Here is a 12322-nt window from a genome sequence, read left to right on the forward strand (position 1 = left end):
AGAGCTGAAGAGTTGCATCGCTTGGCCGAAAGTGGTGAACTGCCGAATTTGGTTTTCTCCGATGAGAAAACATTTGTTGTCCAGCAGTTTGTAAACAAACAAAATGATCGTGTTTACTTGCCAAAGAGGTCAGCAGAAAATTTGCACCTTCGATTGGCCACCATAACTCAAGCGCCGGCCATGGTGATGGTGTGGGCCACGAAAACAGACAATAGGCGCTCTCCGCTCGTATTAATCGACCGTGGCATCAGAATATTATCGCGAAAATATTCTGGAGGGTGTATTTAGGCATTGGGCACGCAAACATTTTGGCCGCAGACCTTGGACATTCCAAGAGGAATCAGCACCATCGCACTCAGCACGCGCCACACACGCGAATGGTACAAAATGAGGTTCCTCGCTTCATTTTCAGCGCACAATGGCCACCAAAATCTCCGGATACCAATCCGTTGAACTGTTGTGTCTGAAGTATTTTGAAAATCGACGTTGGCACTAAAAATACCAAAGTTTCGATCACCTCAAGCAAGCGCTTCGCCGGGAATGGGCCAAAATACCGCAGAGCAACTTTCGGGCAGCGTGTGACGGTTTCATTGGCCATTTGAAGACCATAATTCGTGCCAAGGTGACAAATTCGAACAAATCTACACTTATTCTAAAATTTGCTATTTCCAACATTTTTACATTCATTCAATAAAATTTAAAAAAAAAAAATAAATAAGAATTAAAATGTTTGACTTTGTTGCAGTTTTTTTATCTCACCCTGTACATTTATCTACATGCAAAATTTCAATATTCTAGCTTCAGCCGTATCGTCTGAGCGTTCATGAATCAGCCAGTCAGTCACAATATTGGTACTGTGCTACAAGATTTTGTAGAATTGAAAGTAGCTCTCTAGATTTCCATATATGAAATGACCTATAAAAATATTACTGTGAAACAAATTTTGATTTGCAAAAATTAAATCCATTCTGAAAATGGAGGGTGAAAAAAGAGAACAAACCGCCCATGTCGTTTTTTTAATTTGCTGTCAAATGTCGATTTTCTATAAAAACGCTTAACAAATGCGAACGTAAAAATGGTTAAATCGTGAAATACAAAAAAATGTTTTCCTCCGTCTTTACCCCGGGGAAAATAAATAATTCTTCGAAAATTACAAAAACCAATAAAATCTGCACTTTTTATTTGTTTGCATTCATTGATTTTTATTAAAGCTTTAAATTGCGCACCGTTTCGCACAGTTTCAAGCCAAAAATACAACATTTTAATAAAAAAAAATTGACTAGCTTGTAATACAGAGTTTTTAATATTCTTGAAATTGATAAGTGAAAGCAAACTTCGACGGTCGATTAAAAAATTCGAACTAACACAAAAAATTTACGGGTCCTCTATATTTTCAATTTTCCACCTTCTAGATTTTTTTATGCTTAAACTAATTTCGACTAGACACTCTTAATTTTAACATTTTTCGGTTTGTTAATTTGGCATAAATTTATATATTGTCATTTGTTATTACATATTATTTACATATTATACCATATTTTATATTATCTTTGCAGCCTAAGGCGGAGATTCTCGACCCTCTATGTACAATATTGTTTTCAATAATTGTCATAATGACAACAATAAACCTTTTTAAGGAGTCAATCTACATATTATTGGATTCAGTACCTCAGAGAGTATCATTGAATGATCTCGAAATGGATTTACTCAATATCGAAGGAGTCAAGTAAGCCTGAAATCATTTATTTTTAGAGGTATTTAAACAATGACTTTATTTATTTAAGATCTGTTCATCACCTAAACATCTGGAATCATACCTCCAATTATAGTATTTTAATGGTTCACTTAGTCATAGGTAAGCAAACACACACACAATCCCATTCATCCTTCATGGTAAATTATAAAATCCTTACTCTTTGTAATTTCGCTAACAGATTTTCTAGCCGACAGCAACACGGTCCTAGAGAAGGCCACACAATTGGCCAGCAATTCAAAGTACAAAATTAAACATAGCACCATACAAATAGAACGTGTTACCTCATAATTGATGTTGTTATAGACACAGCAAGTACATGTGGCCTGATGCCATTATGTATGTGTTAGCATCCCGTCATTTTTGAGCAAGCAGATGAATGAATTGTACAGAAACCCAAAATTATCCAGTGGGTTAGGAAAATGCTGACTGGTATCTCTATTCACCGCTTGTTCAAAATTAAAACCAAAGGAAACTATTTTAGGAAATTTACGCCTAAGTCATCAATATACGTACATATGTTATTTAATTGTTAAAACAGACTGGTTAATAGACAATGAATTTTAAATATATATTTTTTATAATGTCATATAATATAAGAACGTGACTGAAATACATACATGCACTCTAAAGAAAAAAGACAAATAAAAACACTTTAATACAAAAATGCAGCTAAGTTTGGCCGGGCCGTACTTTTAATTTTATTTTATTTTCCTTTTTGGAACAAATTTTGGAAATTAAGAAAAAAAATATGTATAAAATCCGTTTAAAATTCTGTTAAAATCTTAAAAATACCGAATATAGCCGTTTTATTGGGGTCTATACGAAAACGTGGACATGCATAAGCAACTTTTGTCATAAGCCATTACAATATTCAAATACGAAACATTAAAAAATGTAAAAAAGCAGTAAGTTCGGCCGGGCCGGACTTTGAATATCCTCCACCATTTGGAACGAATTAGGAAATTTTCAAAAAAATTAAATCAATTAAAAATTCTCTTAAAATCGTAAAAATACCGAATATCGTAAGTTGCCGATATATTGGGGTTATATACAATATTGTGGACCTATAGAGACAAATCTACGTCTGAAAAGTACTCACAATGAACTTCTTGTGTGGAATTTCAGACAATTCCATTGAGAAATGTGGTTAAAATCATCAAAATACCGAATATCGGGGGTACCGTTATATGGGGGCTATACGACATCGTGGACCACTATGGACAATTATCTTGCAGGGGGTGAAATACCCACAAGGATCTCCTTGTGTGGACTTTCAGACAATTCCATTGAAAAATGTGGCTAAAATCATCAAAATACACGACATCGTGGACCACTATTGACAATTATCTTGCAGGGGGTGAAATACCCACAATGAACTTCTTGTGTGGAATTTCAGACAATTCCATTGAGAAATGTGGTTAAAATCATCAAAATACCGAATATCGGGGGTACCGTTATATGGGGGCTATACGACATCGTGGACCACTATGGACAATTATCTTGCAGGGGGTGAAATACCCACAAGGATCTCCTTGTGTGGACTTTCAGACAATTCCATTGAAAAATGTGGCTAAAATCATCAAAATACACGACATCGTGGACCACTATAGACAATTATCTTGCAGGGGGTGAAATACCCACAATGAACTTCTTGTGTGGAATTTCAGACAATTCCATTGAGAAATGTGGTTAAAATCATCAAAATACCGAATATCGGGGGTACCGTTATATGGGGGCTATACGACATCGTGGACCACTATGGACAATTATCTTGCAGGGGGTGAAATACCCACAAGGATCTCCTTGTGTGGACTTTCAGACAATTCCATTGAAAAATGTGGCTAAAATCATCAAAATACACGACATCGTGGACCACTACAGACAATTATCTTGCAGGGGGTGAAATACCCACAATGAACTTCTTGTGTGGAATTTCAGACAATTCCATTGAGAAATGTGGTTAAAATCATCAAAATACCGAATATCGGGGGTACCGTTATATGGGGGCTATACGATATCGTGTACCTATATAGACAATTCTCTTTCAGGGGGTAAAGTGCTCACAAGGAACTCCTTGTGTAGAATTTCAGACAATTCCGTTGAAATATGTGGCTAAAATCATCAAAATACCGAATATCGAGGGGTACCGTTATATGGGAGCTATACGATATTGTAGACCGATGTAGTCCATCTTCGAACTTGACCTGCCTGCAGACAAAAGACAGATCTGTGCAAAAATTTTAGCTTCCTATCTTTATTCGTTTTGACTGTAGCGTGATTACAATAGACGGACGGACAGGGCTACATCTTCTTAGAATTTTACGCTGATCAAGAATATATATACTTTGTTGGGTCTAAAATTATTATTTCGATGAGTTACAAACGGAATGACGAACTTAATATACCCTACATACTATGTATGGTGGAGGGTATAAAAAATGCGGTGAACAATGTAGGTACCGTCATATTGGGGCTACACTAAGACCTGGACATGCATAGACAATTTTCTGCCTATTAGGAACTTCAAATACGAAATTTCAAGCAATTTCGGTGAATATTGTACCTAAAATATCAAAATATCGGGTGGTTTTTTTTAGAACTAACGGGATATTATACAAAATTTGTTAAAGACTACGCAAAAGTAGCACAACCCATTACAAAATACCTAAAAAAGGGAATAAAAATTAATACCAAAGATCCAACATATATTGAAATTAAAGTTACTTATCAACTCACGTCCAATTTTTAGATATCCTAATTTTGAGAAAAAGTTTACATTAACTACAGATGCATCAAATTATGCAATTACAAAATACCTAAAAAGGGAATAAAAATTAATACCAAAGATCCAACATATATTGAAGCCTATTGAAATTAAAGTTGCTTATCAGCTCACGTCCAATTTTGAGATATCCCAATTTTGAGAAAAAGTTTACATTAACTACAGATGCATCAAATTATGCAATTGGCGCTGTTCTTTCACTAGAAGGACATCCATTTTGTTTTGTATCTAGGACATTAAATAACCATGAAAGAAATTACTCAGCGACTGGTAAAAAAAATTCTTAGCTATACTATGGAGCGTAAATTATTTAAGACTGTACTTATATGGAAGGAAATTTTAAATATTAACAGATCATCAACCAATCAAATATTTACATTCTAAATATAAAGGAAAAGACATCTCTCCAAGACATCAAAGATGGTTACTTAAGTTAGGAGAATATGACTTCAACATAGATTATATTAAAGGAAAAGAAAATAACGTAGCAGATTTTTTAAGTAGAATTGAACAAAACAAAGATATTAACAATGAAGAGCATGATGAAATATCATCACAAACACATGATGAAATAGATATAGAAACAATTGAGAATATAATAAATGCTGTAGAAGAAAATTTAACCTTAGTAACAGTTCATTCAGCCGAAGAAAATTTAATGAATCATTTTGCTATAAAGGAAGATATAGTTAATAAATATAGGACTCAACTGATTATCACTAATAATAAAACGGAAGAATTAAAAACTATCCATGGAAAGAAAATAATTTTCATATCAGAATCAGATTTTGAAATAATGGGTGAAATATTTAGGAAATATGTAACAAAAGGAAAGGTAGGAATTTATTCTGAATTAAGCTATTCTAAATGCAATATTGTACAACAAAAATTAATAGATATGTTTTCAAATAATACGCAGTTAAAATTCGAAAAATTTACAATGAGAGCACAAGATATTGAAACTGAAGTCGAAGCCATAAAACAAATATCTTTATACCATATTAGAGAAAGTATACATTCTGGAATTATTGAGACATACAATAATATTAAAACTAAAATATATCATCCAAAATTACAAGAATTAATACAAGTTGTAATAAATCAATGTGATATATGTCAAGAAGTAAAATACGATAGGCATCCCATTAAAGCAAAATTTAATAAAACAGAAACTCCTACTAAAAATGAAATTATTTATATGGATACCAACGTAATGAAAGGATTCCATTTCCTTTCAATATTATACACAAAATGATAGAAATATTGTAACCATTATAGAAAAATTAGAGGAACATTTTATAAGAATAGGTAAACCAAAAAAGATAGTAGCAGATAATGAATTTAATTCCATAAGATTAAAAGAATTTTTACAAAATGAGAGCATCTTACAAAGCCAAACAGTCATACAGGAAATGCAGACATAGAGCGTCTACATAATACAATTGCAGAAAAATTTTGGAATCTTATACAAATGAAATAAAGACATACCAATTAGACAACTTATTCAAAGAGCAATTAGAAATTATAATGAGAGATATCATTCGGTAACAAAATATCCACCTAAAGAGATCCAACATGAGAAAGTCGATAAAATGAAAGTAAAAAAGAATATTGAAGACAATAAAATTAAAACAATAGATAAATTAAACAGATCTAGGAAAGAATATATAGAAAATAGAAAAGGATACATAAAGAAATATAAAGCACTCAGACATAAAGAGCAACCTAAATATAAAAAAGCAGAATTAAAAAATATTCATCCTATCAATATTAAACGACCATTAAAATTTACAGATCTGGGTAATCCTAATAATAATGACCCTGACACCAACAATACAAACAACAATGACAACAACACATTTGACTGAACAATCTGGATATATAGACATTAGTAAAAAACCACAAGACATAGTAAAGGAAACTGATATACTAGTACATATAATAAATTTAGAAGAAATTGAAAACATTGTAGAACAAATGAAAGAAAATATTATACAGTAACTTAATACAAGTTCCTGTCTGTTTCGAAACACACTTTTACTAATTTAGCAAAATAAGCAAATTTAGCGAATTAACTACTTGTTTGTGCCTAACGACTGCATTAGCTTCACTTGTGCATGCATGTTGTTGTTAGCTGTTTATGCCAGTTAACATTAAAAATATTAACATTTCTTGTAATAAACAAAAATAAGCATTTCCCACAATACTTGCATTAACACGAGCATCCGTTCTTATATCTGTTCTCACCAAAATTTGCTGACACCATGTCTGCTATCACATCAGGTGATTTCTTTGTAATTTAAGTAAACATAATCATAACCATAATGACAAATGTAACTATAAGTTTATTTCAGTTGTTAAATATAAATCAATAAAGGAGGTTCACTCCCATAAAACATAATAAAAATTATTTTTTTTTAATAAAATAAAGTTTATGTTTTATTAACTGGCACCCAACGTTCGAAAGTTATGTTTTATTAACTGGCGCCCAACGTTCGAGGGTTCAGCTAAGTGTATATCGCGATAAAACGGTGTTTCAAATTAAAAAAATTATGCAAAAAAATTAGTGAAAAATAAATGAAAAAATTAATTCAATAAAATAAAAAACAAAAAGTTTTTAATAAAGAACATATAAAGAAACTTCAGTGAATAATAAAATAACTAAAACATTCTATAACTTTAACAGGTGAAGAATATATAAATAAATCACTAACCGGCTAAAAAAATAGCAATAAAAAAAAAAAAAAATATATATATATATATATATATATATATATATATATATATATATATATATATATATATATATATATATATATATATATATATATATATATATGTATATATATATATATATATTTATTTATGTTTGAAAAATTAAAAATATATTAGTTACTTATAATGACTTAAACTCAAAAGAAATACATTTTAAATTTAAGAAAGAAATATAACTAATAACTCGTAACACAAAAAAAACAAATAATAATAAAAAAAAATTAAGATACGTAAGTGAAATTTAGTGAACTAATAAAATAACTAAAACATTCTAAAACTTTAACAAGTAAAAGACAATATAAATAAATCGCTAACTGGCAAAAGAGCAATAAAAAATATCAAGTGAATAAAAGAAACACCACTAATTCAAATTAGTTATTTGCTTCGACTTTAAACAAAAAAGAAAGTGAAGAAGCATATTACCGAACATTAAAAAAAATATCGTGACACAGCAACCCGGAACTCTAAATCTTGCAGTTTTTCAACGCAGGACATCCTCATAAGTGTCTGGAAGAAGATCCCAAGTAGCAGTCGCAAAAAGGGCAAAATCGGCACCAGCGGTGGGATGCAGCTTAAAATATTTATTTTTAAGTTCCAATTTTAGGACAATTATTAAACAATTTAATTTAAACATTATTAAATAACACAAGAAGAAAAGAATAATTTTCATTAAACTGAATATATAAAGAGACAATTCAAAACCATAATTATAAAAACAACCCTGGTAAATTAAAATAACGACTTATCAAATTCATACAAATAAAAATTTATTAAAATTAGTTTATAAGATTTAATTTTAAAATTTTCAGACAAGAAACGGACAATTCCAATCATATCTATTCCCAAATAACCAATCACGAAATGGCCAATTCCAACCTAACCCATTCCAAAACAATCAGTCAAGAAATAATCAATTCCAAATTAACCCATTCCAAAATAACCTACAACCACCACCTAGACCTTTTGCTCCTAAACCACCCCAACCAATGGAAGTTGACGACAGTATAAGAACTCGTAACATAAATTATATAAACAGACCAAGACCTATGCAAAACTTCCAAGGGAAAAGACCACCACAACAATCACTTCAAATTAGACCACCTCTAAAAGTGCAAAGAAATTTCCACACCGTGGCAAAACATGAAATAGAAGATGATCTAAACCAAGATCAAACCTTACAGGAATATATTAATAGTTCCCCAGAATATCAAGAAAACTTACAAAATTCTGAAGAAAGTTTCACAGATATTCATTTTTTAGGTTAACGCAATCCTTGTTACCCTATATTAGTTGTAGGACTAACGATGGAAAATTTCTCAAAATTCTTTTAGATACAGGTTCAAATAAAAACTACATTCAACCAATCCTATCAAACAACATTATCAAAAATGAAAACGAATTTTATGCTAATTCAATAGGAGGTCCTATCAAAGTTACCCACCATGTCTTTGCAAATCTTTTTGGAAATAATGAAACTCAAATAAAATTTTTTGTACTCCCAACTCTCAAATCTTTTCATGCCCTATTAGGGAACGACAGTTTAAAACAGCGTATTAGTAATAAGAGGTGGAAAGAAAATAAAAATAAACCAACAATATACTAGTGACGTAAATACTATAGGAATTAGAACCCAACATATGACTCTAGATCAGGAAAATGCAATCAGAGAATTAACAATAAAATACCCTAAATTATTTCTGGACCCGGATGAAAAATTGACATACACAACAATTGTGAAAGGCAAAATAAGAACTACATCAGACAAGCCAGTCTATTCTAGAAGTTACCCCTATCCTGCTTCATTAAAAGAAGAAGTGGAGAAACAAATTAACGAATTACTTGCAAACGGTATATTTAGACCATCAAGATCTCCATACAACGCTCCTGTATGGATAGTACCTAAAAAAACTAGACGCTTCCGAAAAAAGAAAGTTTCGCATGGTAGTAGATTATAGAAAACTTAATCAGATAACTATAGCAGATAGATATCCTATACCCGAAATATCCGATATATTGATGCAGTTAGGTAATAAAAAATGGTTCTCGGTTATAGATCTCAAAAGCGGTTTCCATCAAATCCCATTAAGACAAGAAGATATAGAAAAAACAGCATTTTCGGTTAATAACGGAAAATACGAATTCACAAGACTAACCTTTGGTTTAAAAAATGCAAATGCAATTTTTCAGAGAACACTGGTTGACATTTTACGCCAACAAATTGGAAAGATATGTTTCGTGTATGTAGATGACATTTTAATCTTCAGCGAAACTGAAAAAGAACACATAGAAAATATTGAGAAAATTTTCCAAACATTACAAAACGCAAATATGAAAGTGCAGCTTGATAAAAGCGAAAATTAGAAGCAATAAAAAACTTTCCACAACCTAAAGCAATAAAAGAACTTAGATCCTTTTTAGGCCTGTCCGGTTATTACCGTCGCTTCATTAGAGATTACGCTTTTTTAAGAAGGGAGGAAGGCAACCTGCCAAAATCTCAATCTAAAAAACAAGTAATTTCTCCCAATAGCCAAGCAATAGAAGCTTTTAATAAGCTAAAGAATTCCTTAATCAGTCAAGACGTAGCACTAGTCTATCCCGATTTTAAAAAAGAATTTGAACTCACCGCTGATGCATCAAACTTTGCGTTAGGTGCGGTATTATCGCAAGACAATAGACCAATTGTTTTTATATCCAGGACTCTAAGAAAAACTGAAGAAAAATATGCTACAAATTAAAGAGAAATGCTCGCTATAATATGGGCATTAGAAAATGTAAGAAATTACCTTTATGGATCTGCTAAAGTAAAAATAATTACAGACTACCAACCTTAGCAATAAAAATACTAATAGTAAGCTTAGAAGATGGAAAGCTACCCTTGAAGAATATAATTATGAACTGCAATACAAACCAGGAAAAACTAATGTTGTTGCAGATGCACTTTCAAGAGCACCACAAATAAATTCACTAACACCAACGCAGCATAGCGACGAAAGATCTTCTGAAAATTTGATACAATTTTCCAACTCTCCCATAAATGTTTATAAAAACCAAATATTTCTGCTTACTGACGACATTCCAACTTACAAATTTGAAATAATTTTTCCCACGTATATCTTAATCCATCAGCCATAAACGGCATTCACACAGATGAACGGAACATACATAATTAGATATCAAAATACATCGATAACAATCGGAAATCAACATTATAGTCTCACTGAGACAATCCTTTACAAACCATTACCTGCGATGATACATTTACCATCTACAAACTCCTTTGAAAAAACACTTTCTTTACAAAGTTTGAAGCAACTTCACATTAATAATACATCAATAACAAAATTAATAAAAAATAAACAAATTATTGGATTTGCAACAAGTTTTACATTAATTATAATTTTGATCATAATACGTTTTTTAAAATTGCTAAATCAAAAAAAAAAATGCAAATATCAGCTCCTTTTCAAATAATTGATAATAACCCTGCTTTCTTTATAACGAACGCGGGCGGAGGAGTTAACATTAAAAATATTAACATTTCTTGTAATAAACAAAAATAAGCATTTTTACAATACTTGCATTAACACGAGCATCCGTTCTTATTTCTGTTCTCACTAAAATTTGCTGACACCATGCCTGCTATCACATCAGGTGATTTTTTTGTAATTTAAGTAAACATAATCATAACCATAATGACAAATGTAACTATATGTTTATTTCAGTTGTTAAATATAACTCAATAAAGGAGGTTCACTGCCATAAAACATAACAAAAATTATTTTTTTAATAAAATAAAGTTTATGTTTTATTAACTTGCCCAACGACTCTATTAGCTTCACTTGCGCATGCATTTTGTTGCTTCTTGTTTGTGACCTAACGGGATGTTGTTTTTTTGATGATGCTGATGATTTGACACAAACAACAATGAGGGACAATCGACCAGGCAAGGAAATAACGAGGTTGTCTATTTAAGGCATGGATTAATTTATAAATTCATCTATATATTTGTAATTCAACAAGAACCATAACAATTAAAAAATAGAATATAATTCAAGTAATAAAATATAAAAAATAAATTTAACAAAAAGAAAAAAATAAAAGTCCAAGCTGTGTGGACGAAAACGAAGCTGCAACTTCCGTCATAACACTACTCCCTCACCTCGGAGACAGCGTCATTACTGGGGCATAATGATGACTTTTCCCTGGCGGTTAATCAATAGCCAAAACCGCATAGCATACTTCCACGATCCTCTAAAATTGCTTTCCTCGAAAATGTAGCTCGAGCGCCAAGCGTATATGCCTTTGTAGTCTCTGTTTGATATCCTCCGGCAGATTCTCAGGACAAGAAAATTCATAAGCGTTGGGCCGGAATTCGGGCACCACCACCACACTGCGCAATCTCGTATCGTCGACCTCGTCACATGTGGGAATTAGCCGGGGGTTCAACCGGAAACCGCTTTCCTCCGTTTTCGACTCGGTGGAATAGGCATATCGTGGTGACGTGGCGACTCGTGGAGGGCTTTAAATTATACAAATGGTTTCTTCCTCCGAGCTTTTGCCTTCCCTGGGATGTTCCGTTACTGACGGGGCAAGTTCCGGAGTGGCGCCAAGGTTCGCGGGCTGCCGATTACCAGATAAAATCCCTTGCGCATCGTCCTCGGACAATAATGCTGGGTAACGGTAATACCACCGGTGGAGGCGTTGGGGGTTTCAAGGCTGCCCGTCTCGGACGCTGCGGTATGGTTGGCTCTTCGTCTCAAATCTCGATCACTTCGACTGTTGAAGCTCGGGTGGCTGTCAGTGGCGACAGCAACAGGTTTCGACTTGGGATTCAGCACCAGACGCTCAAGTGTGACGTAACAGGGTGGCAGTGACAGACCTTCTTCGTTTTACCACGCAACGCGTTTTCGATGTGTCCGTTGCCCCTTTTCGACTAGGTGTGCGGACCTCAGATTACCTCGGTCGATACCGCGCACCGGCGACTTGAAGCTCAACACTACATACGGCCC

At 32.7% G+C, this 12322-nt stretch overlaps 1 protein-coding gene across 2 annotated transcripts in view; it reads left to right on the plus strand.

The window, feature by feature from the left end:
* LOC101897984 (zinc transporter ttm-1) overlaps positions 1-6911 on the plus strand; it is a 28381-nt gene extending 21470 nt beyond the window's left edge. For both annotated transcript variants that reach the window (XM_005188493.4, XM_020038547.2), the window contains exons 8-10: positions 1557-1726; positions 1785-1855; positions 1935-6911. In XM_005188493.4, coding sequence (XP_005188550.2) covers positions 1557-1726; positions 1785-1855; positions 1935-2044 — 351 coding nt within the window. In that variant the 3' untranslated portion in view covers positions 2045-6911. The remainder of the gene's footprint in view (positions 1-1556; positions 1727-1784; positions 1856-1934) is intronic.
* Positions 6912-12322: the final 5411 nt, after the last annotated feature.

This window comes from Musca domestica, unplaced genomic scaffold (assembly GCF_030504385.1).
Source record: "Musca domestica strain aabys unplaced genomic scaffold, Musca_domestica.polishedcontigs.V.1.1 17, whole genome shotgun sequence".
NCBI classification, from domain to species: Eukaryota; Metazoa; Arthropoda; class Insecta; order Diptera; family Muscidae; genus Musca; species Musca domestica.